This window comes from Wasmannia auropunctata, unplaced genomic scaffold, assembly GCF_000956235.1.
Source record: "Wasmannia auropunctata unplaced genomic scaffold, wasmannia.A_1.0 LD335163.1, whole genome shotgun sequence".
Classification (NCBI taxonomy): domain Eukaryota; kingdom Metazoa; phylum Arthropoda; class Insecta; order Hymenoptera; family Formicidae; genus Wasmannia; species Wasmannia auropunctata.
This window is the reverse complement of record NW_012027727.1, coordinates 43,776-70,070: the sequence shown is the minus strand read 5'-3', so window position 1 is coordinate 70,070 and position 26,295 is coordinate 43,776. Positions and strand designations below refer to the sequence as shown.

The 26,295-nt window shown below is 34.7% G+C and overlaps 2 protein-coding genes across 7 annotated transcripts in view; both read left to right on the top strand.

The window, feature by feature from the left end:
* Nucleotides 1–3,613, top strand: part of LOC105457672 (max dimerization protein 1-like) — a 35,803-nt gene extending 32,190 nt beyond the window's left edge. For all 6 annotated transcript variants that reach the window (XM_011702477.1, XM_011702476.1, XM_011702472.1 and 3 more), the window contains 2 exons: nt 1,990–2,126; nt 2,596–3,613. In XM_011702477.1, coding sequence (XP_011700779.1) covers nt 1,990–2,126 — 137 coding nt within the window. In that variant the 3' untranslated portion in view covers nt 2,596–3,613. The remainder of the gene's footprint in view (nt 1–1,989; nt 2,127–2,595) is intronic.
* Nucleotides 3,614–11,428: 7,815 nt separating this feature from the next.
* Nucleotides 11,429–25,685, top strand: LOC105457670. Its single transcript, XM_011702470.1, has 8 exons — nt 11,429–15,849; nt 16,261–16,455; nt 16,537–16,931; nt 17,330–17,739; nt 17,966–18,067; nt 18,452–18,618; nt 21,602–23,308; nt 23,408–25,685. The coding sequence occupies exons 3-8, from the start codon at nt 16,667–16,669 to the stop codon at nt 25,617–25,619; spliced, it is 4,863 nt and encodes a 1,620-aa protein (XP_011700772.1). The 5' UTR covers nt 11,429–15,849; nt 16,261–16,455; nt 16,537–16,666; the 3' UTR covers nt 25,620–25,685.
* The last annotated feature ends 610 nt before the right edge of the window (nt 25,686–26,295 follow it).

Below are 26,295 nucleotides of genomic sequence, written 5' to 3'. Positions count from 1 at the left end.
TCGCGGTCGTGACGGATATTATTGTTATCTGCCGTCAACTGCCACCCTCCCCTCTCCCCGCCCTCCTTCTTTTCCATTTGTTCCTGATAAACGCGCGGACACGCAACAGGACTGCACCGTGCCCGTTTGTTGTTACCGTGTGATAACGAGAAATGATTAACTAGGAGGAAAACACGTGACGCGCGACTTATTTTTACTCGCTTCACTCGGAATATTGAAATTCATCCCCGCGGCGCAGGGAGAAATGCGTCGAAAGCATTGAATGTCTCGCGTGTTTTTTACGTCCCATACCCCGTAGTGAGACGTAAAGGGCGAGGGAAAAGGAAGGGGGGGGGGGGGGACGAATTCGGCGATGCCAGGGGTGCGCACAACGCTGGTTTTAATGAACTCTTTTGCTGGCCACTCGTGTCACCCTTAAAACCGCCGCTTTACTCAGTGCCTCTCAAATCGCATCACTCCGCGCTCACCGCCTCCTTCTAGCAATTAATATCCGTGACTAATCAAAAAAAAGAAAAAAAAACAAAATTTCTTCTAACATACATTTCATATAATCTTATCTCATTCCATATTCATGTTTTAAACTTCGTATCGAATTTGAAATTTTATGGTATTTTCTGTATCTAATGTATTAAAGAAAAATTTTACTCGATATTTTATACTCTAATCTGAACGTGGTCTTACGCTGTTCGCCACTCCGTTTGCGGACTTGTACACTTGCCACTTCTGTTTTGAGCGCCACTGTCACCTGGACAGGTTAGCGATGTCGAGGACGCAAAAGGTAGAGGGGCGAGAAAGGGAGAGGCGGGTGGTGTGGTGTGTGACGAGGGCAGATCTGGTTCGCTTAGTGTGACGAGAATAGAGGCATGTTATTGATTATGGAAAAATACCCCCGGCTCAGAGCGCCGCGGGTGGCGAGGGGGTGGGGGGGAGGCGGGGGGGAGGGTAGCTAGCAAGTGTGGTCGACACCCCCTCGTCTTCTTCGAGCCGTGCCTTCCAGCGGGTGTCATGGCTACTGTACACCCCGCAGTCTCTCTATCATGTTCCTTCGTTTGCCCACCACCTCCACCCCCTTCCTTCGCCCGTTGTTGCCCATCATCTCTTCGTCTGAACGGTATGACGTCATAATAACGGCGCGTCCTTGCCGGCACACTCGTCTCTCTCGCGAGTATTGGCCAGACGGTGCGTGCAGTTGATGCGTCGGTGCGTCTTCTTACGTCACGTCAAAGGGAGCGCGCTTTCGATATGAGGGAGAACGATACTATTTAAAATGCTTTGTACTGGACGACTCGTTCGTACGAGCCTTCAGCATTCCACTAAAGATTGTCATGTTACTAAATCTACAGCCGACAGATCGATAAGTTTAGCTTAGAACGGCCGGGCAACTTACAAGGAGGGGGAGGGAGGAGGTTCTGATCAATCGTATTTTCTTTTGACTTCCTCCCCCGCCCCTTCTCCGCGGGAATTCTTTAGACATTTCTTTTGGGTAAATTCGCAGGGAATGTGACTCCGAAAGTCCGGCGAGAGTCGCTCGAAAACGGAGCGGACTTCGGCAGATTTATGAAGGGATCGCGAATACGGGTGGAAACGCTCAGAATTTAACCGGAAATACGGAGAGAGGGTGGGATTTCCCCCGTAGGAAGACGATCTTCTCGCTGCCATTAATTAATCTCGCGTGATAAATGTTAAGCTGGCTGCCATCTTGAAAGATGCTGGACGCGCAACCACAGCTGCGCGCCGTAATAGTGGTAGATGCCGATGCATAAATTTCCACTAATTTTTGCGTGGCAGTTCTCGTCTATTGCGTATTAATCAATTTAAACTCAAAAGAAATTATAATCTTGGAATTAGGACCGATTTTCGGTGTGGTTGTGGAACGAGTGACTTTTTTCGTTTTTTGTTCGTCGCACTCGTTGCGTAAACGAAGAATGATTTCGTCATCGATCTCTCTTCCAGATTATAACAGTGCGGAATCCGCGCTTTCTGTTGCAGATGAAGTGGACGTGATTGGTTACACGAGCAATCAATCGGACACCGATGATCATAGTAGCGTACAGAGTAGTAGCGACAGCGGTGTCGCAATGTCCACCTCCAGACTGACTCTTTCCGAGATGATGGACAATCTTTAGGTACGTATATATAGAGCAATTAATTTGCGGTGAATTTGGTCGTTTGCATCACCCTGGCGCTGGTGCACATTCTCAAAGCGCGCCAGATGCGGATTAGTTCGGACAACCGAGTTATTTGTTTGTTATTTAAAATAAAAACGCAGCTGAATTTTTTTTGCAAGGGAGATAACATCGATTTAGATGAGCGAGTCCAAATTAGAATCAATTTTGCTTATAAAGTTAATTGCCGAATTACGTGAAAACAAAGAATTTGCTATAGTTGATCGCGTTCTATGATAAATAAAACACCGTATGCTAAGTACGGGAAATCCGTTACGAGTGTAGGACGTAAATCACCAAAGGGATAAAAAAGCGGAAGATAGGAGTGGATGACAAGAGTCGAGGAGGAGGAGGATGAGTAGGAGGAAGACAAGGGTGGTAGATGTTGAGCAAATAAATTCTCACATTGCTTCCTCTGCGCTATTTGCAGACAAAGAGGCGGTGCGATGGCAGCGAGAGAAGAAGCGATTGAAGAAGGAAAAGGGAGAAGGATAGGGCAGGGGAGATAAGAGCGAAAGGAAGAAGATCCATCGGGGCGTATGAAAATTGACGGCGCGCGAGATATCGACTCATACACACATTACATATATACACATAAAATGCACATTTAAATTCGTACTCAATGCAACTTTGTCCTTCCAAAATGGCCTGACTGGCAAAGCAACGTTAAAGAAGAAGATGTCCTTTAGATGTCACTCGACTTTGCGAAGATCTTCAAAGAACGGAATTAAACAAAAAATCAAATATGAAGGGTACAAGAAACTTGGACAGGATTGCCAAGGCAATCCGATTGAAGAACATTAATTGTCACCCAAAGAAGATGAAAATAGAAACAAAGTTATCTTTGATACCATCTCGGTTCTAGCCTACAATAAAAAAAGAAGAAGTCTTCAATACTTTCGTTGAATATTGCGGAGAAAGAGACAATTAACCTGAAAAAAGAAGATAAAACTAAAGAAACGGAAGAAATGATTTATCCTAGATTTATCATAAAAATGGCAAAAGCGAAAAACAGCTTGAGAACAAGTTGAAAAGAAAGGATGTATGTATAAAATACATACATTACGAGCTAAGTAGAACAACATTTGGAAATGTTAATCGTTGGAGAAACCAATAAAAAAAAATCAGCTGCTTTCCACAAATTGTAAATGCAAATAAGATTTGACATTTTTCGAAATTGCAATAATGTCTGGTATATATTATGCATTCAAAGTAAAATAAAGAAGAAAAACAACCGGGAAAAACAAACGGAATAAAAGAAGAAGATTAATCCGGACAAGAAGGCAAATGCATTTGGGACAAAGAAAGAGAGTTAAGAAAAAATGAAAAGAGAGGAAGAAGTGACTGAAACCTGGAAAAATTTAACGAAGAAAAAATCCAGCTACTTTTCAGAAGGTTGATCTCGATGAGTAAGGAATAGAAACATGGAAGATAAGAAAAAAAGTGAGCAGAAAGGAAGTGGAGAGAAAAAGAAGGTAACAAGAACAACTGGAAGAATGTGAAAAATACAGAAGATTATTGTAAATTATCGAGCATTGACGAAATCATAGCAGCATTGTATATATTTTTAAGACCGTACAGATTTATTAAGACAGTGTAGATGTGCAAGAAGAAAGAGAGAGAGAGAGAGAGAGAGAGAGTGTGTGTGTGTGTGTGCATGTGTGAAAGAGAGAGAAGCAAAAAAGCTAAATGAAACATGAAAGCTATGGTAATGTTAAGCAAGAGCTATGATGATATTCTTCGTTTCGTTGCAGGCTTAATTCAAAATTCTTGAAACAAATAATAAGGCAGCGATTGACTATTTTGAGATTCGAACTATTGAAATACGCGCCTTTTTGGTTCTGCTTTACATTAATTGATAAAACTAAAAATTTATTCTTAGAAAAGCATTTGAAAAAATTTTGATTTATTAATTATTTTTACTGTTTTAATATGCAAATTGATTCACAAATAATTCCGAATTTTTCAATCAATTTCAAAACATCTAACAATAAGTAAAATTCCATTTTAGTTTTTAAAGAAAAGATTGAATAGAGAAATAGAATATAACTTAATTTAAAAAATATATATTTTTAGAAATTTATAATATTTTTAATCAAATTTAAAATAATTTTGTGAAGTAAATTTCTAAGAGACAAATTTATAGTTTTATCAAAATCTAACCAAGAAAAATTTATTTTATAAAAATTATAAAATTAGTCAACAAATTCGGAAGTATTTAGCCGAAGCAATCCGCCTAGTTTAAAATGATGAAATTATTAAAGTAATTTGTAATATAAATATCAAATAAATTATAACAAAAATATTTCACAAATTTATTCATAAAATTATTTATTTAATTTCGAAACTTAAAGATTATATGCAATATTTGGAATTAACTTTAATATGTTAAGATTATAAAATATGAAATTATTTTTGTAGTATATAAAATTATGTATAAAAATTAGAATTACTTAAAAAGATTATATAAATTATTTCGATAACACAATACAAAATCATTTCCGATATTAAATCGCGGATTACTTCCATGTTATTTAAATAATTATATAAACATTATACAAACAAGTAAGCTTATTAAATAAACATACCAAAATAAACAAACCCCGCGCCGTCGTCATATTAGCAAAAGGAAATTAAATCTTCATAAAACTCGACACCACATAAAGTAGAGGAATATGAGAAGGGAAGAATGTTTAGAGAATGGAGAAAATGGACAAAGATAGACAAACGGCTAATTTCTCGATGAATAATGAATTGCGATTAATTAATAGATAAACAACGCAAACTTACACAGGACACAAAAGAACAGATAAACACACGCATATGTACACATATATAGTTAAGTAATTATTATTCAGTAATTAAGCGAGCAAGCAAAGTATAAAAAACAAAGTATAAAAAGCAAAAAAAGTAAACTGATAATTATACGGCGTAAGTGACGTTTCATTATATATAAATATATATACACATAAGTATCGAGAGTGTTCCTTATTTATAGATCTACAAATAGACAAAAGTCTTAAGTGATTTCTGCTCTCCGCGGGTAAAGAAAATTTGTTACAAAACAAATAAGAAAATAAAAATTAAAGAAATGCAAATTATGAATATAGGCAATAAAAGTCAAGAAAAGGAGAAATTTCAAAATCTAAGTGACTTTTCTTTAAAAAAAAAGTCACCTATTGTTATTTATAAAAGAATTAATAGGCTGCTGAATGTGCAATAGAATAACTGAATAGGGGACACTCTAATACATACACACACATTCGAAGAGTACAAATTCCACAAATCCCTCATTGGGTGTTCTCGGGGCTGTTATCATCTTTTTATGTGACGCGTTTTTTTTCACGATCTTGGACTATTCCTAGATCATTCGTGGATGATATACGGAGCGAACAATCTAGATTGTGGATTGAAACCGATACAATTTCGCCGAGTTTGCATTTTGACACTAAAATGATTTTATCTTCATATGAAATAGCATTATAATATTTTTCTTAATTTTGGAAAAATAATATCTTTAGAAATAATTTTTCTTGTCTTTTTTACGTTAGAAAATAGTTGCTTAAGATATGATAAGGAAATGTAGATTGTTGGGGAAAATGTTATACTCTAAATATGATATAGATGCGAAATAATATTATAAGAGATTGAACTTAACGAAATTATAACGGTTTCAATTTCTAATCCAAAAATGGTATCGAAAATCGTTCTTGACTTAAAGGATTAAAACGGTCCTTTTGTAAAATTGGATTGAGGCGATAGTTTAATGAATAGACTGATTACCAAATATAAACGGATGATCTCTGAAGACCGACGCTAATTTGTAAGTTTGGAGGTGAATGTTTTCGATGAGTATATTGCGTGAAAAGTAATTCGTTGCAACATATGTGCCGTCGGTTAACCCTTTAACTTTTACTCGTATATGGAGTACGCAAAATAAGAAAGTCTATCGTTGAAAAATGCAGGGGCGATTTGTAGAACAGCCTAAATGAAATGTTTCTTTTCATCACTTTATTTGTTAACAAATTTTATCAAACTAAAAATAGGAAACTTAATTGTTTAGACTGGATAATGATCGATATTAACAAAACATATTAAAATTTTTGCCACATGCAAAAGAAAACAATTTTGCAAATGGTAGACATTTAAATTTATCAAATATGACATAATCGCGATCTGTGTGAGACGTGCTTTATGATTTCGTGAAAGGATCTTTAATACGAAAATATTAGATTCTTTGTATATATGGAAAGCGCATATATTCTTTATATTTTGATTTTATTTGTATTATTTTTCCTTCTTTAGTTCACTTTTTGATTTATTATTTTTTATACGTTTCTTTTATTTAGTTTAATATGAACATTTATTGCCTTCACATTATTGACGCAGTATTATACTATTAATATAATATAGTATAATTGATCGACGAAAATTCTAGTGATATTTAGTGGTATTAAACAGTGAATCTTCGGCATTAACGATTAAAAATTGGAAACTTTAAAATCATAGAAAAATTAAAATTATCTGGAAAATTAAAAAACATTATATTTAAATTGTTAAAAAATTTTTAAATATTGTAAAAAATTTAATTCTTCCGTTTATTATCTTTCTTTATTCTACGCAGTATTATGTACAATAAACAAATATCTTAAAAGGTAATAACATAAATTAATTAAAGAGAATTGAACACACATTCTAAGATTACATAGATTTCAGTATCTTAGAACTAAAAATTTTAAATCGATTCGGTCATACATGGAATCTAAGAATCTAAAAAAAGGATCGAAAATCTCAAATACGATAAAGATATCAGCTATGAAAATTTTTAATCATTTAATATTAAGTACTTTTTTTTAAATTTATTTGAATAATTTTTATTCTAATCAATTTACAGATTTTTGAAATTTTGAAAAAACTGAGCATAAATATTAAGCCTTGAACATTAAAACTTCGTGAAATATTAACAACTAAAATCAACACAATTTAAATGGAATAGATGGAAACATTTAAAATATTTCCAAACATTGCAAACAAAAAAAATTAAAAAGGGATTTAATTAATTCATGAAAGTTTCACTTTTAAGCTGAATATGAGTTAAAGGGTTAACTGTTGGGGATAATAGTTGGATTAATAGAGGACATAAGAAATACACAAATACACTTTGACAAAAAAAAGAAAACAGCAGCCAACGAGAGAAAGATAGATGCTAGAAAATGGAATTGTGAAGGGTGATTAAGATTTAGAAGATCAAATCCCGTCGAAAAAGCGACCAAGCCGAGTGAAATATTTTCAGCAAGGCACACCGCGATTTTTAATATTGAATCGAATATGGATTGTTGTATCAACAATCGCCTATAGCTATATTGCAATCATATTGGTTGTTGCATGAATCCATCGCGGTGAATACATCACAATTACAAATGGCGGGCTTTGACCGCGGTGAACGTGTATAATTCTGCGTCTATCTTTCAGCAAATTCGCAATTTTAATTTCTATTTTTTTTTTGTAGATTGCAAACATACATAACTTTATATCGAAATTATTTTATGTGATATTTATTTTAACATAAATTGAAACAATTTTTTTTAATTCAGTTTTATATTACCAGATTTAAACTCCTAATTAATGAAAAGATTTGTGTATTAATATTAATCTATGTATATGAAAAACAATTTACATTATTAATTTGTATTTTTTATTTTGCTTAAAAAAACAAATAGCGTTGGCTGTCGTTTATCTTATCACTGATCAATTAATACACGAGAATAACTCGAAATAGAAGTGACACCGTTGATATTCGTACGCCAGAACAACAATAAGTCTTTGAATGAAACGAAAAAAACGCGCGCAGGACAAACGAGGGAACCACTAAGAACCAACAAAAAACTATCGACTACAAAGAACTGCAAGAAAACAAAAAAAAAGAGAAAGAAGTAAACAATAAAGCACAAAAGTAAGCGAGACCTCTGCGTAGAGATCTAAATGAGCAAACTTTATCAATTAATTATAACTACGGAATTTTTTAAAAGAATCTTCCATTTCTGAGATGCACAACATATGGGCCGCTTTTATTTTAACCCTTTTAGTGGCCAATGGAGAAAGAATTTTACTGAAAATAAAGGGATTTTACAATAATAAATAATTCTTCAAATTTTTAAACATTAAATGATTGATTTTTTTTATTAAAATCATTAACATTGAGTAATTTCTTCACTAATTAGTGAAATTTATTTTTTACAAATTTAATAATTTTTTTCAATATCTAATGTTTTTTTCAAATATTCTTCATGATTTCGAAACAGACTTAATCTGTTTTGACGTATTAATCCAGATTCTGGTATTATCCAGAACTTATAATAAAAACAATCACTTTATACTAGAACCTATACATTGTATGGCCTTTTGGGTTAAAAGAATCAAATTGCATTTATTATATGGTTTTGCGAGAAAACTCTCAAACAAAAAGTAAATATTGTAAGTGGTGCCCAATGAAAAGAGGAGTATACACATACATTTATGAACTTTTTCATAATATGCAAGGGATTGTAAAAGAAACATAATCGCGAATTAAATCGTTAAATTGAACATATTGGCCTTCCTTAAATTTGTCAAAGAAATATCTGAAATGATATATGAAGTAATCGGAAAATAAAAAAATGTGTTTCCTAGAATGACATTGCGACGACGATTGGAGTCGTAACAATTGAAGTAAATAGTTATTTTAGGACGAATTATTAAGAAGCTAATCTAAAAATAAAAATGTCATAGAAATAAATAGATTGAACGTTTATGATTTTTAAAGATTGCGGAATTCTTAGAATATATATTAAGTTGATGCATAAAAGGGGAATTAGAATAGGTTCGTCGTATTTATCAAAAGTCAATCATCAAACAAAATTACGTAGTTGAAAATAATTTTTATATAAATAGAGACTATTATTTTAATATCACGATGAATTTTTATTCTATACATTTTTTTCTATAAATGTAAATTCATTTTATCGTTTTAAAAATTGTGAGTTAATCTTAAAACAAAATATATTAAAAAAATGATCCTTTGCATCAACTCGATAAATATCAGTCTAATTTTCGGAAGACTAAATTTTTCTCGAAAGATTTTTAAGCTAGCGGGAAATATTTTTTTCTAAATTTGAGCAATGTCGAGTTTTCTTTTGTTGCTTCGTTGCTTCACAGTGCCGTTGTTTTACTAGATGTTTCAACACATTGCATAATTTAGCTTCACGTAATTGTTCAGATAATATCTGCATTATATTTATTTTCGCATCTATTAGTTATTACCATTTCTGAAAACAAACTGTCCTAGTTTTTTCTTTCTGCGCGTAGAATGGATACTCTGTATATATATTTTATTAAAAATTACAAGGGAGAGATACATATTAGTCTAATAATGATACTTCCTCAAATTATCAACGCAAGCGGGTGTACCATAAATTGTAATCCTGATTAAGAATAAGCGAAAATAGGTACGATAATAGAATATTAAAACACTTTGAAACCAATTCACACCAGAAGAATTAAGGGTTCAGTTTTGATAAAATAATAAATTCTTGTCTTTTCTTAAATTGTTTATTTATTATTATTGCAAACAAAAATATTTGCATATCGTGATTATTTGCTGATATCTATAATCTCATTTATTAAATTTATATTCGAATCGTACATTTAATTAAAAATACAAAAGGTCTGTATATTATGAGTATGCAAAGGAAAGGCGTAGATGAGAAAAAGGAGAGGAGAGAGCGAACAGAAAGAGAAAAGACAAGGAAAGATGATGAAGAAAAGAAAGTGGGAAAGAAGGAAATGTGGATGAATGGCTTAGCAAAGGGGAATATATAGATATATAAATATATAAATATATACAATATATATATATATATATATATATATTCAGTCCCAGAAAGAAGTTTATTTATTCTTTCTTCCATCCATCTTTCTCTTCTGTCGACAAAATTCACCAATGCTAAAAGTGAAAGAAAGAAAGAGAAACTAAAAGAATGACAAAGTGAAAGAGAGTTGGACAAAAAAGAGGAAATGAAGGAAAAATATAAAGAATGAAAGAGAGGGGAAAAAATTGGATGAAGACATGAACAGTCGAAAGAAGATCACCAGGCAATAAAACTTGACACGGTATTGAAGTTGACAAAACGAACGACGAAAATGTATTAATTTAAGTCGCTAGGTTAAAATTATATATTTACATAAATAAAAAATTATATATATTATTATTGAGAGAGAGAAAAAGAGAGATACAATATGTTTGAATATTAAATTTATATTAATTATTAAAAACTTTTGATTGTCTTTAATTGAATAGGTTAAAATTTAAATGCGTAATTCGATGGTTGCGCTGGTACCCAAGAAATTAAAATTCGCGGAAATTATTACTCGTGAATATATATGATACAAAGTATAACTGACAGATAAAAAAGTAATTTGACTGACAATAACAACGTTTATTTATATTAATTAATATTAAAACGTATTATCAAAGCTTATTATTATCCGTAAAAATTAAAAATTGTAATGCGATGAGTAACTGACGGATGAAGTAGTAACCGATTTAATCGACAATAACAGTGTTTAATTATATTAATTAATATTAAAATCTATTATCAAAACTTCCACGAACATTATTTTATGATATCGAAATCAGTCACTAATCAATATTAATTAATACCAACATCTATTTTACAATATTATTTAACAAATGATATTGTGTGTACGTATATGATTAATAGTCGATTAATAGTCAATTCCGATATCGTAATATGTTGTTCAACGATCAGATTGAATATTAATTAATATTATAACCGATTACTGATCATCATCAATCAATACAGTACTAATTATTATCAACATCAATCAATATCAGTCAATAGAGGAACATTCGCGGTTGTATGTTGCCTACTATTTCTGATGATTGTTGAATTTTACCGGGGAAAGTTTCACGTATGATTTCTTATTTCTTTTTAATAAAGACGTTAACATCGAGGAGGTCTTCGAGCGCAGGATAAAATTTACAAAAGGAGTCCCTTAAGTAACGCTTGCTTGAGATTGAGGAAAACAGTGGGAGAGAGAGACCGAGAATAAAAAAAATACAAATAGTAATGAAAACAAAAAATGGGTGTTATTTTTAGATGTCTGTTAGATTATCAGAAATCAGAAAACCTAAAGGATTAAAAAAAAGCTTAAGCAGAAAAAGGAATAAAAAAAGAAACTACTATTAATACTACTACTATTATTACTACTACTACTATAACTATTACTACTATCGCTGCTATTACTACAACTACTACTACTATACTACTACTACAGTACTCGTAATAAGGATTTAAAGGACGTAGATAAAACTTAGTTGATGCGATTTTTAGCGGGATGCGAATTAGATTTAAATTTAATTTTCGATTAATCGAGTAAGATTTTAATTTTAACTCGACAGTTTAATTAGGATTTAATCCCGATTAACATGGTTTCGAGTTGAATATGAATTTAATTCCGATAATATATGAGTTAAATTCGAATTTAAGCTCGATTAATATGGGATCTCGAATTAAATTCCAATTTTACTTCGGGATTATGGGAATTATATTTGAATTTAATTTTGATTGAGATCCTTTTAGAGTGTCACTTGGGGACACCTTTTTCATCGTTCGACGTTTTGTCGCTTTACTCGTTTAGATGATTAAAGGAAGACGGAGGATACACACTGAAGAAACGTGAGAGTGACGATAGATCTTTTTTTTTTATAAGTCCTGTAGGCCGAGATCGGCTAGTCGTATCTCGAAGATCGTCCTCCTCTGAGGTGTTCCCCTGTTTTTGGACACCGTTCAAAGAAAAGAGCTGTCAACTACAGTAGAAACTCCGCAAGGTTTCATCATTTATTAGCACCTTTAAAGTTGAGTATCCGAAAAGCTCATTTTCAGTCACTTATAACGATAAGCTATTGGTGTCTCAACTTTTTCAAGAGCGGTGGTCATATAATACTTATATAATTGAGTGTTGATATATGTAATACCCTGTACATCCGAAAGCGATGTACTCGTAAAAAAAAAAGATGGACTAAAAAATTACATATAAGTTAGGGAGAATTAAAGAGAGAGCTATCGGTGTATCAACATTTCTGGACGCAATAGTTGTGCTCCGTATGTTGAAGTGACGTCTTTATAAAAGAATGATAACGAATACAAAAGTAAGTTAGAAGCTACTTAAAGAAGAGTGAAGTGTGATGACAGGAAAATAGGGAAAGAAAAAGTGTGTGAGAAGGAGAGAGGTAGGACGAGAGAGTGGGATGAGGAATGCGAATTTTGCGTGGCAAGACTCCTTCAGACGAAAAGTGCGGTCCTTTTCTCGGTCGTTGTTGAGCCACGCGAGTTTTACGCGAGAAGATGAGGGTTCTCACCCAATCTCTCATCCTCTCTACGTATTACAAGATACAATACAATATGACGGGAGGATGATCTTCGAGCAAATAGGCGCGATAAAGAGGGAAGGTAGAGGAGGAGGATAGTAAGAGGGCGATGATAATAATGGAGGGTGATAAACGAAAAGAGGAGGCGATAATAATGGTGGTGAATGTGTCCTCGCTAAAGCGAGAGACTCGATGTTGCTAAGTCTCGTCAATTTTTGCGTAGTAACTTCCGATTTTTGAGATTTAAGATTTTCATACTTTGATCATGGAAGGATCCGAGGATCTCCAGCAAAGAAGAAGATAGAAGAGCTTTATTATCTTCGTACATAGAAAACTAATGATTACTTTCTCGCAAAGTTTCATCCAGGATCCAGGATTCTTTTTTTTTATAATCAAGGATTAAAAAATCCTTTGATCTTGTGATGCAAAAAATTAAGAATTTTGGATCTGAAGATTCACGACTCGGCGATTGAGAAACTTGACGATCCAAATAACCCGAAGGGAACCTCCGAGGGTTCGAATTCGACTTCTTTTTGGAATCTTCAAGAATCCAAAAACCTCGTGAATACAGAATAGGGATGATAGGAGTTATCAGGGATCTGAGGAAACTCTGAGAATCCATGGATTAGCCTATGAAGAAATTCTCAAAACTTCTCATGAATCCAAAAGTATGTGGATTCCGAGAAAGAATGTTTCAGTACTCCAAGGAGTAGTCCAAAAGAATCAACAATATAGGAGCCATGGATTTAGAGTATAAAAAGATGGAGATATCTCAGAACTCTCGCGCGCGCGGGGAGATCCAGGAACCTTCCGTTTCAGTTATACGCAAAAGTCGACGAGCGTATTGTTAATATACACGATCCAAAACAGAGAAGTAAATAAATCGACGACGAAATCACTTTAATAAGCAAGCTAGCAACAAAGCAAAAGTTAAAAAAAACTAAAAAAAGAGAGACGAATTGTAATAAGTATGAAGTGAAGTAACTGAAGTAACTGTGGTTTGGGCTAACTATATACTCGTCGGTTATTTTCCTTAGCTCGGATTAATGACAGTTTAACAGTGTCATGTCGTCCAGTGATACTTGTCGAGTGCTTGTCTAAAAATCGAAAGTTTGCATCTCAAAGCGTGTCCACCAGTTGTTCGAAGTAGGGTGAAATGGGAATAATTGTGCAATCGACGCCGAAAATAATTAAAATATTTCTGATTCTTAATTTTTTTCGATAAAAAGGTCATTCAATCGAAGAGTTTTTTCACTTCTTTTGAACCATAAAAAATACAATCTTATAATTGCGTTTACTATTAATAAATGAGTAAATTTTTTTTCGAATAAATAAAATAAAAATGGTTTTATAGAGAATAATTACAGAATGACAATATTGAAGATAACAAAGTACTTAAATATATAAATGTAAAAAGATTAATCACATATTTTAATCAGTAGACACGTACCTATCATTTTATAGCTTACTGTAAACTTTAATCAAATTCAAGTAATTTAATTTAGTCTAGTTTTAATCTTACTATAAGAAAAAATTCTGAATATTCCGAGAGAGATACACAATAGCCCATTTCACCTTACACGAATCCTTACGCGAACAATCGGATTCGATTGGAAGAGTGAATGAGAGAATGAAAGTGACAGAGGCGTAAAGAGATACAAAGAGAGAGATTTGAAAGAAACAGATGAATATAACGTTATAAAGTACTATTTAAAACGAATGTGAGTGTGTGAATGTACGATAATGAGATAATATCTAAGATCTGCGAGAGAGAGAGAGAGAGAGAGAGAGAGACATTTTGAATTTTACGAAAAAGTTGGAGGAGGCAAAGTGAAGCGAAGTAAAATCATCAAGTGCAACACAATTGTCGCAATAAGTGAAGTTAAAGATGAGTCGAATATTGAGAGCGATGCAAAATGTTTGTATTCTAATCCCGCTAGTTTATGAGATTGTAAAATCTGAATCTCGAGAAAAAGGAATAAAGTTCACGAAGAAAAGAGGTACGAGAAGAAGGAATGTTCTCTCGGACGAATGCTCGAACATCTTGCATCGCGATTATTAAAATCCGATTGTGTGAGTTTTGCGCGATGATTCCGAAACGAGGGGAAAGTCCGGCTGGCGATTTGAAGGTCGATGATTCGAATTAGGAGAAGCATTTCTGTCAATTCGTCGATACTGTCGCGATATTCGATGATCGATAGTAATTAATGCTTAGGCGGGTATGGATGCGTGGGAAGGATTAGAGTCTTGCGCGATTTATTACGGTTAAAATACTGATTGGTTGATTGTCGTTGAGCGAAGTAAGACGACTGTTGAAGAAGAAGAAGAAGTAGAAGAAGAAAAGGAAGGGCAACCATCACTTATTATATATTATTGTACATATTTACCTGTAATTGCTATTCGTATCGCAGAGGTTTCTGTTCTCTCAAGATCATTTTCTCGATGATTCAGCGGAAAAAAATGACAAAAAAAATGTGAATAAAGTTAGATTTGTGTATTACTGAACCAGTCCCTCTTATCATATTATATAGAATAAGGAAAGATTGCGGTCGAAAAACTTTGTCGGGAATAGAAAGAAGTTATTCGCGTTATCGTATAAAATGTCACGTAGAAAAAAATTCAAGTTTTATGAAATTCTCTTATGTTCATTTAGAATTACAGCAAACTTTTTTTTTACGAAATTATATATATAATTTCGTAAATATTGGATTGGAAATATTCGAAATGACGTAATTTCTTTTGTAAAAAATGCTTCAGTTCTTGCAAAAACGTTTGCGTTTAAATTACAATAATTTTATAAAACATTGTGAAGTACTGCATAACATTACGTTGTTGAATTTTTCTTTAGTTCGTTCAATTTATTGTTAAATTAATTTATTGTACAATTATATATCTAAATGATAATAGTAATATGTATTATAACAATTTTGTATATATAGAGAGTATAAAAACGGAATATAGATACGCATAAATATGAGTGATATGCAGTTAGAGTCAATCAAAAATCAATGAAAAATTAAATAAGTAGCCAAATAATTACAAAAGCGCAATGCAACAATTACTCAGGATAATTAACTAGTAAATTAAATAAATGTAAAAGTAATATTTTGCAACATGTAGATCATATTACAAAAAAATATGAATGATTTAAACAAAACCATATCAACTGTTCCTGAAACAACAGTCGATGCATGAGGAAGACAATTTAAAATATAACCATTCAACCATCAAGATAGGAATGACTTCAAATACCAGGTAAGTTAAATATCAATTCTCTATATATTATGAATGAACTATATTGTTCATTCATAAGAATGGATGACAAGAATGAAAAGAATAGATGAATAGATTGAAAAGAAAAGTCAATATTTCATTGTAAAACATATTAATTTAACCTTTAAAATGCAATGTTTAGAACGCAAATGACATCTAAAAATGTCTTTAAAAAAATGTTTTTCTTAAAAAGTGGTTTATATGTATTTTGCATTATCATATTTTTTAAAAAAGAATTGATCTAAAATTACAATTTTAAATCGTAAGTATTAATCTAAACCATTAATGTAGACCTGTATTATAAGCTATGAGAATCATAATACGTTTTGATTTAATATTTGTTCCTGATCTGAAACATACATCAATTAATTTGACTAACAACGTTAAATTTAGGATAAAAGTTATAATGCGTATATCCAGATACGATTTGTTCGCCAAAGAAATATTTAAGGTGAGGTTAGGAGGCCATGTTAATGACGCCAATCGGATCGTATCGGACGTCGTCTCGCAATCGAAAATTAGAAAACAAATCAAATGTCTACGTTCCAAAAGAAATCAAAAGAAAGCATCGCAACTTTTTCTTCGCTCGTAAATAAACGCATTTCGGTAACCCAATAGAACAAATGAGTTTTCTAGGGACTCTAGGCTAATGATATTTTTTGCCCCTAGGAAGCGAGCTCTGCTATTGGATGTCGGACGTCGTGCGCGCGGTATGATTGCTACATGATGCATCCGCGCTAGCTGAGGTCGCGCCAGGTGGCGCGCCGACACGGCCAAGAGTGCCTCCCATTGGTCGGCGATGTTTGAGATAACATGGCGGCGATCGGCGCGTGATTCGTTCCTAAACGCGGTCAGTAGGTTACGCAACCTCGCGACGTGTGCGTCGTCGTCGTCGTCGTTGTTGTTCAGCGGCAGCGCTTCGGGTCGATTTGACGGTGACGGAGGTGCGGTCGACCGTCGATGCGGCGACGAGTGGCGAGCGCGCAAAATGGCGCCCACGCGTGTAATCCTGATGTCGTGCGGCAGCTATAACCCACCGACGATTATGCATCTGCGGATGTTTGGTACGTACATATTGATTTGCTTGTCATCCTCACCCCGAGCGATGCCGTTCCTGTAGAGCGGCGAGTACCATCGCGTCACGTTACGTTATCACGCATGATGACACATCGTTGTCATGCGTGCAGCTTGTTTATCATGTCTGCATGATGGGACAGCATATGAGATACATTTTTATTAACTGCTCTTTATAACATTTTCTCTCATTTCTTCCTGCTAAGCCCAGTGTAATCATAGATTTACCTGATCATGCAATGCACATTAAACATGCGAATTAAAAATAATAAACCTTAAATTATTAATTATAATTTATAATTTATATTTTATATATATATATAGTTTATATTTTAATTATAATACAATAAATATATAACTTAAATTAATAATTCTTTGTTTCGCACAGAAATAGCTCGAGATCATCTGCATCGGATGGGAACGCATGTCGTCGTTGGTGGAGTAATCTCCCCGGTGCACGATGCTTACGCTAAGAAGGAATTGGCCAGTGCTACCCACAGATGTGCAATGCTTCGCCTGGCGTTGCAGAATAGCAACTGGATTCGGCTGAGCACATGGGAGACTGGGCAGAACTGCTGGACCAAGACCCGCATATGCTTGCAGCACCATCAAAATCTGCTCAACTCCATACTGTCGAATTCCAATGACATCAAGCATCACCTGCAGATAGAAGATACAGATTGGATTCCGGAGAATGTGAAGAACAGCTCGGACAATACGCCGATACAAATTAAATTGCTGTGCGGAGCAGATCTTCTGGAGAGCTTCGGCATTTGTGGACTTTGGCTGGAAGAAGATGTGAGTTACATATACGAAGTATACCTCAATGATCACTTTAAATAAGAATGTCTTTTTAGTAGAACATTTTTTTATGAGAACATTGTCTTCTTCTGATGAGATTGAATGAACTGTCTTTCCTGTTCAAGAGATAAAACGTTTGTTTTTTTAACTATAAAGATAATAGAACTGTAAAGCACAAGTAAAACGGCAGTAAAAGATAGTCAGTTTTATCGTTCTGTCACAGATTGATGCAATCGTCGGCGAGCATGGTCTTGTGGTCATTACCAGAGAAGGTTCCAATCCCAACAAGTTTATCTATGACTCAGATGTCCTCTCCAAGCACATGGTAAGTATAGAAAAATTAAGAATTATGTTTTCTTTTCGTGAATTATATTTGTTGCACAACATGTGTTTATTAAATGTTTCTTAGTGTATCAACGAAAAATTACTATTTGTTGAATATTTACACAGTGATACTTGTCCTACAGTATGCAATATTTACAGAACAGGCATATTATATATGGCAGAATTCACGATCGTTGTTTCATGTTTTAAATAAATGCAAGAATTCAAATAATTTAATTTAAATAAATGAATTATATTTAAATTTTATGAATTTAATTATACTAGAAATCTATATTTTCGTCAAAAATTATTATCACAATGTAGCCGATCTTTAAAAGTAGCCTTTCAGATTGCTGCAAAATTCAGTTCTTCTTTTTATTTCCAGAACAATATTTGCATCGTAACCGAATGGATCCCGAACGAAGTTAGCTCGACAAAAATCAGACGAGCTCTGAAACGCGGTGAGAGCATCAAGTATCTACTACAGGACTCCGTCATCGATTATATCTACAAGCATGAAATCTACGATGCGAGAATGCCAGACACGACAATGTAAGTTTCGAATATTCTGTTTAGACGCATTCTTTTATAAGACGATAGTCGAGCTTTTTTTGTTGTTTAGTCTGCTAGCTCATTAATCCTCTGTTGCTTAAATTTGTGGATGTGAAGACGTTAAAGTTTGAAAATGTAAAATTAAATAATACAAATAAAAAAGCTGTATTCTACTGCTACATATGAAGTTTAGAGATGGTTTTCCATAAGCTTGACACGCAAAATTAAAAAAAGAATAAAATAAAACGGTATATGATTTGAAAGTTATTGAGCAGGAGAGGATTAAAATGAGACTGAAATAATTAAGATGTGTCTGGAGCCATATAGATTTAAGCTTGAAATTTGTAAATTCTGCGCGAGAAATTGCGGCAATCGCTGCTGAATCAGGCAAATAAAAAATCGAGGAATCAAGTAACGAATAATCAGTTATATATATATGCTTTATTTACCTTAATTGTGTTTCGCTGCTGTGTATTTCTTTTCTCCTTGCGTCGCTTTTCGATTACCTCACATTTAAAAAGCTTTTTCTATGCACTATACATGGCAAATATTGGAGAGCGAGGCAAGAGAAGAACTGATAGACAATAAGAAAGCAAAAAATAAACGTACGGAGGCTTAATCATAATGAGAAAAGACAGAGTTACTGTGCAAGTTAAATTGTTCGTAATAAAATTTATCGTTGCTTGATTGTCCGAATGACATACTGCGAATACTCGCCCACGATTGCTACCATATTGAATTATGAGACATATACAGAAATAATTATTTTTATACAAACTTTTATATAGATTATTAAACAAATTAGAAGGGAATCTAGATTAGTTTGATAGGATTACATTATATAATTTTAAATATGTTTTATTATTAAATAAAAAATGATTTCGTTTTCGTATCATAATCCAATATGGCTGTTGTGTGATAAAACTTCGCGAAAAGGAAATTGATAAAAAAATTCATGGTTATATCATTTTTTGTGATATTTTAATGAATAGTGATAAACTCATTGTAGATATATTATCCATCAATTTTTATACCTATATTTTATGGTGAAAATAACATACTTAATTTTTATAATGATGGTATATTTATTATATAGATAAGATTTCGTTGTATATACTAATAACAATTCAATGAAAAACTGGTCCCTTTGCAAGCTTGTAATGAAAATACAAAGTTAAAGAAATATATACCTATATAATAAAATATAATTGAGTAAGTTTATAAAAATATGGAAGAAAATAAATTTCAATAAGGATATATTTAAAAACATAAAATACTGAATCAAACTGTGCTCAGAAAATTGCTCAGCTGATCGTTGATGTTAACCGATATTAGCAGTAACAGTTATTGATTTTTATTTGGGACCATTTCTCGATTAATTATTTAGTACGTATCTATAGATACATTAATTTCTATCTTTTATATGTCGTGTTATTATATATATATTTTTTCGTGAATATGTTATATGTACAAAGATGGAATACTTAAAAAGAACACGATTATTGCTACGTAATATTTCAAAGGAATTTATATGATGTACGATATTCCTTACTCTAGTCTTTCTGCCTGTCTTCCGTCAGATATAATATTTACCAGGAAACATGCCAAAACACCCACACACTTCAATTTTTTATGAGCTCTGGACATGTAGATCAATATAAGAGAAACACGTATTTTTTTTTTTTTTTATAGTGTTTAATCACACAAACGTCGATTTTGCTTTTAAGCATTTCCTTCGTAACGTGCGATTGAATACTTAGAAAAATATAAATTTTTATTTTTATTTAAATTATATAACATGTGTTCATGTTTGGAAGATACTCGAGTCATTATATTTCTTTATTGATAACGGAAGAATTACGTTCTATTTATTGTACTGTTTCACTATTTAATCATTTTAAATGTATTTTAGGATTGTCTTCTGTTTATTATAAGTAGTTTAAGAACACTTATTAATGTGCTTTTAATATCCAATATCAATGTTTTATTTGAATCAATAAATGTTATAAATTATTGTATTTTATTTGTTATTTTCATAATAATCTATTTTTTGGATAATAAAATGATACTATAGTATATAGCATATATAAAATTATTCTTTATAGATTTCAAATATCAGAAATCTATATTTAATTCTCAGCAGACACAATATTTTAAATTCAATCGTACGAAAAGTATTGTTATAATTAATAATAAAATATAAAAAATAAACTTTGTATATAAACTGTTTTGATTAAAATCAATTTCTGTATCTAATATCTTTAATATTAATAAATTTTTTTAAACAGAAAGAATTTACAGTGTTTGCCGAGAGTTTATGTAATATCACAATTAATTTAAAAGTAATATGCACTTTAAATAATTTTATTCACTGACAAAAGCAATTATTGCGATTATAAATGGTTGAAAAAAATATTTCATTTACTATTTTATTATTGGTAATAAAGAGTTAATAGAATTGTTCGATTAATTCTAGAGTAAAATTTTAGTGGTTACAAATAATCGTTATAAATATCGTCAGTGAATCAAATTTCGAAAACATCTTTATTACTATTATTCGCTTTATTAGTCGCGTGGGATCATAGCAACCCAATTTATTCTCATATATTCTGTTCATCATATTAAAGTTGCTGAGTAAAACAAAGTTACAAATATACGAATAGAACTGAAATCGGAATTAAACTGAAGCTCACATATAATAATTAGTTTTTGTTATCAAATCCTTGCATGTGAGAAACACTGAAGATTCCGAAAGTTTCAAAAAACACTACCAAACTTTTTAACTGTATATGTATTAATATTTTATTTTCGTGGAAATCATTCATTTCCTATATATGCAGTACTCTAATAATTCTTAACTGCAAATGAAAAAAACGTGACGAACCCATGCGACTAAATTATGTTGTGCGTATTGAGCGAAAGTGATGTTCTATAAAAGAATCGTCATGTTTTTCACGCTGCCGCTGCTGATTGGACACCGAAGTAAGTTGGAATTGCCGTCACCGAATGCGAACAATTACCTACACCTTGATCCCCGATACCTAAGCGCATTGCTTATGACGCCGTCGCCCAGCGATGTAACCATGGGCTCGCCGAGCCCGGTCGAGATCGCCGCGTCTGTCGATGTGCCGGACGCGGTGGTGCTGCGCAAAAACCTGCAAAATGCCGCGGGTAACGGTGGCGGGCTCGACGAGATTCGCGAGCAATTTGTTAGCATGATCAGCAACAACGCCGACAACGGCAACGTCAAGCATATATCTAGGGTCGCGTATCCCGGTCAGGCGAAACAGATCATCGCCAGCGCAACCGGCGTTGCGCGAATCGTAGACGAGGTAGGTGCGCTTGACGAGGCGATGACGAGATCCCAGCCTGGTCCTTCGTCAGAAGACGGTCGTAGATCGACGGTAGACGATGCCGCGGGTAAAGCTAGTATTGGACAGAGAGAGGTCTCGGATCTCAGATCCAGGACGGAAATCATTGATGTGGACTTAGGTTTGAATGACGATCACGAGATAATAGTAAAATTTTCCTCAAGCTCTAACGAATTGGCGTCGGGTGAGGATCGTAGGTTGACAATGGACAGTATTACAAGGGATAAAGAAGCGTCAAGTCTGAGATCTAAGGCAGAAATTGTTGATGTAGATTTAGGTTCGAGCGAGATAACGAAAGTTCAACCCGGCCAGTCAAGTTCTGGTGAAACCGTGCCACGAGAATGTTCTAGGTCAACAATAAAAAGTGCAGTAAAGGGTAAAACTGAGATTGGGCAGAAAGAGGCCTTGGATTTGAGATCTAAGATGGAAATTGCTGATGTAGATTTAGATTCGAATAACGATCGCGAATCAACAACGAAGGTTCAGCCTAGCGAGTCGAGCTCTGGCGAACTTCGATTGGGCGAGTGTTGCTGGCCGACAAGAGAAGGCGCCGCGAATGATGAGGCTCGCGATAAAAAAGTCATTTCCGAGAAAAAAATAATCGGTGTAGAGTTAGGTTTAGACGATAAGAACGCGCTGAAAGAAAGACGTAGGTCTATGGTGGAAGCAATCAAGCATGACGAAGTAAATTCGGATCAGTCTAGATTCAGCAGGATTGGATCGGAAAAGAGTTCCAAGTCAATGGTAAAAAGTGTTGTAGACGTTACCGACAAAGAAATAGTTAACGTAGAATTTACCGATGTTGTTAAAGTTCAGCCTGTTCACTCCAGCCATGGCATACTTACGTTAAAGGATGACCGTAGGTTAATGATAGAAAAACTTACAAACGAGCTTAAAATAAAGCTTGAAGAGGAAAAAAATAAGTCTAAGGGAAATTTACAGGTAGATAAGGTAGGTAAAGACGATGCAGAACAAACTGAGCTTAGTGTGAAGAGTAACGTCAAAATCGACATGGGAATTGACTCCAGAAAAGAAGCAGCCGATTTCAAATCAGATAGAATTAAATATCTAGACGCCAAGGCGACAGCTTCGTCGCTTAACGTCTCGATGACGTCACTGGACGGTCGCCACGAGTGTGCTCTGTCCGATTTCAGCGTAGACAAGGAAGATTATCGCCTTAGCCAATATGGTTCCGACGAGGATGAGGAAGAATATAAGAAACCTGTATATACTGCCAGATTGAATTTAACGAAATACGCTGACGGTCAAATAGAAGATGTAACGAATAACATAGCTGATTCTGTAAACGATCACGAGAGTAGCATCAGAAAGAGCGATCAATCATACAGTGGTCAGTTATCGATCGGTGCGACGGTTTCCGAAAGCCAGAAAAAAGAATCTTTCACGACTGAAATGATCGATAATCGCGTAAAGTCTTCCGAAGGAACAGATCAAATGAAGTATATCGTAGAAGAATCACTTACGGTGGCAGATGTAGGCGATAAGGATAATAATCTTGAAGTTAGAGAACGGACAGAAGAAATATTCAAGATGTTGCGAGAAACAGGCAGAACGGAAAAGGGATCGGAATTGGACGCGCATTCCTCGGACAAACGGATGACATCTTGCGATTCGAGTCTTGAGATAGACGGCAAGTATTTGAAATCGATCGTGAACTCCCGTAAGAGTCCGAGGAAGATCAGAGATGATCGCGACGTCGAGGTCAAGGAGCAATATCGATTCACCGACGATTCACAGGCGCTTCAATCTGAAGCATTTCAAAGTTCTTCCACGAAGATGAAGAGTTTCGAGAGAGTCAAGGAAGAACAGATTTACAATGTAGATGTTGATATCGACGAGAAAGGGCGGATTAAGGATCGAGGATCGCGTGCAGAAAAAGTCTTCCAAGACTCTTCAAGATCATCTTCCACGAAAACAAGAAGTCCCAGAAAAATCGAGCAGCTTCAAACCGACGAGAGTGAACGCGAAATGAAGGATCATGATAAATCTATTAGTGATCGAGAGACTCCACGATCTAGGAAGGGATCTCAAAAATCTTTGAAAACATCTAAAAGTGCAAAAAGTCCTAAAAAGAAAGGTCACATCTTTTATACAAGCGAAGATATGAAAAATTACGATCGAGCTGTCAATGATCGCGTTATCACTCAACTGGAGGAAGTCTTTCTGGATTCTTCAAAGAAACCCTCGAAAACGGAAAGTCCTAAAAAAGATTCCGAGAGCGAATTGAAGAAGCAAAGTCGGCATGCTGATAATCGAGAGACGTCGCGAACCGAAGAACCCTCTCAGCATCCTTCGAGGACGTCTTCCACGAAGAGCCTGAAGAAGACTCAAACACAAAAGGCTGTGAAAATGAGCGATAACAAAGAACAACAAGCACAAGAAGCAATAAAAACGACAAAGGACGCTGATAACAAAACCAAGTGCGACTTCAACGAGATCAAGGACGTGTATACGAGGAAGGTGCGACGTTACAACGTGCCACTTCAGGGCAGCTTAGACTCGATGATCGTGTCCGAGGAAACATCCGCGCAGAAGCCGAAGAAGGACGACGCGTTCTCGAAGAAGTCGAAGAGCTACGAGTCGATCAAGCGCATCCAGGAGGTGTTTCTGGGCGTGCCGCCGACGAAGGCGAACAGCAGTGGCTCGCAACTCGACATCCCGGACGAGTTCTGCTCGATCTGCTGTTACATGAATGAGATCACCTTCCGGACGGAGGAGGAAGTGAGCAGCCCGAATCAGGAGACGTTCTACACGCTCAGATCGACCTGCAGCTCGCTGGCCGACGACGACGACGACGACTCCATCGAGTGCGATATCTGCGGTTCGCTCAATCTCCAGGAATCCGCCGACGATCTCGACGGCAAGATTCAGGAGATTCCCTGCGAGCTCTGTAAGATCTGTGGCGAGGTAGATGGCAGTTATGATCAGGATTCCGCATTGCCGGCGGACAGGTATACTTACAAAATGATCGAGCCGCATCATGACGACGACGACAGTTTCGAGATTGAGAACTGCGGCTTTCAGAGCGGCACAGAATCGGCCGACGATCGGAGCAGGATCTCTGATAAAGAGAAAGTCACGGATCTCGGAAGACCGAAGTCACAGACCCTGTTCATCCACGGCTCCTCGATGAACAGGGACCAGCCGCGCGAGCTGTACTTCATACCCAAAGATGAAATCGCCATTTTGACGAGCGGAGCCAGGAAGGTCAATCGTAAAGGCTCCTTGTTCAGGAAAAAGGAGGATTCCGGCGGAAGAGATAAGAGACGATACTCTTCGGTGGATAGTCTTCAACTGGCAAAGATGTCCGCGAAGGCGAGCGATAAGGTGCTCAAGGTCGCGAAGAATACAACGCTGATTGGATCGGCTGATAATCTGCAAGACTCGAGAAGATCAAAATCTTTGCAGAGATCGGCCGACGATGTGGATCGTCTAAATAAGTCCACTGACAATCTGAACTCGCAGAAAGAAAATCTGGAAAATCTGGAAAAGGAAAATGATGCTGAAGACTCAACTCAGAAACTAAACACTCGGGACAAGGAGGAGGTGAAGATGATTCTGACGCAGCACGGAATCAAGATTATCAGCGAGAAGGAGACTGCTTTATAATCAGAATTGGCAATGGGACACTGAAGTCCCATTCTGTGCAGCGGGGACATTAGGAATTATACGAAAGAAAAACACACGATACGTGCGAATCAAGAGATACGTCTCGCGCCGAATAATATGTATGTGTAACAACACTTTTTACAGAAAGAAGGATATCTCTTTCTGGATTTTATGTGAACCGACTAAATAAGTAAGTAATCGAGAAGAACGTGCGAAATTTTTCTGTAGAGGCTTAGAAACCAAAATATATACAAAGCGTACACGCGCGTGGCATAGAAATTTAGAAATACTTATATTAAATGATGGATTTTAATTGTTACGAAAGCTTCATCGGTTTTTGGACACAAGTATTTCCGCGTACGTACAGCTACTTTGATAAAAGCCGATAAATCTTTTATAACGAAATAATATGTAATTGTATTTAAACACATTATCCAGGATAGTCAGTTAATAGAATTCATAAAATCATCAAGAACTTCATTCTTTTTGTGAATTCTACTAACTAATTAAATTTATACGTATTAATTCTGAAATATCCTGTATAATTGATTAAATATAATTTAATATACACGTTTGTGTGACACATTACGCAAAACCGCGAAACAAATATTGATATTGATTGATATATTGTTAATTAATTGACGATTAACATGAAAGGTTTAACAAATACTTCATA

What these genes read in the sequence shown, in the direction of transcription:
- LOC105457670 (XM_011702470.1), top strand. Translation starts at nt 16,667, where the DNA reads ATGTTTGAGATAACATGGCGGCGATCGGCGCGTGATTCGTTCCTAAAC. An exon ending in TATGCATCTGCGGATGTTTG is followed by an intron (nt 16,932 to 17,329) that starts GTACGTACATAT and finishes TGTTTCGCACAG; the next exon opens with AAATAGCTCGAGATCATCTG. An exon ending in ATGTCCTCTCCAAGCACATG is followed by an intron (nt 18,068 to 18,451) that starts GTAAGTATAGAA and finishes TTTTATTTCCAG; the next exon opens with AACAATATTTGCATCGTAAC.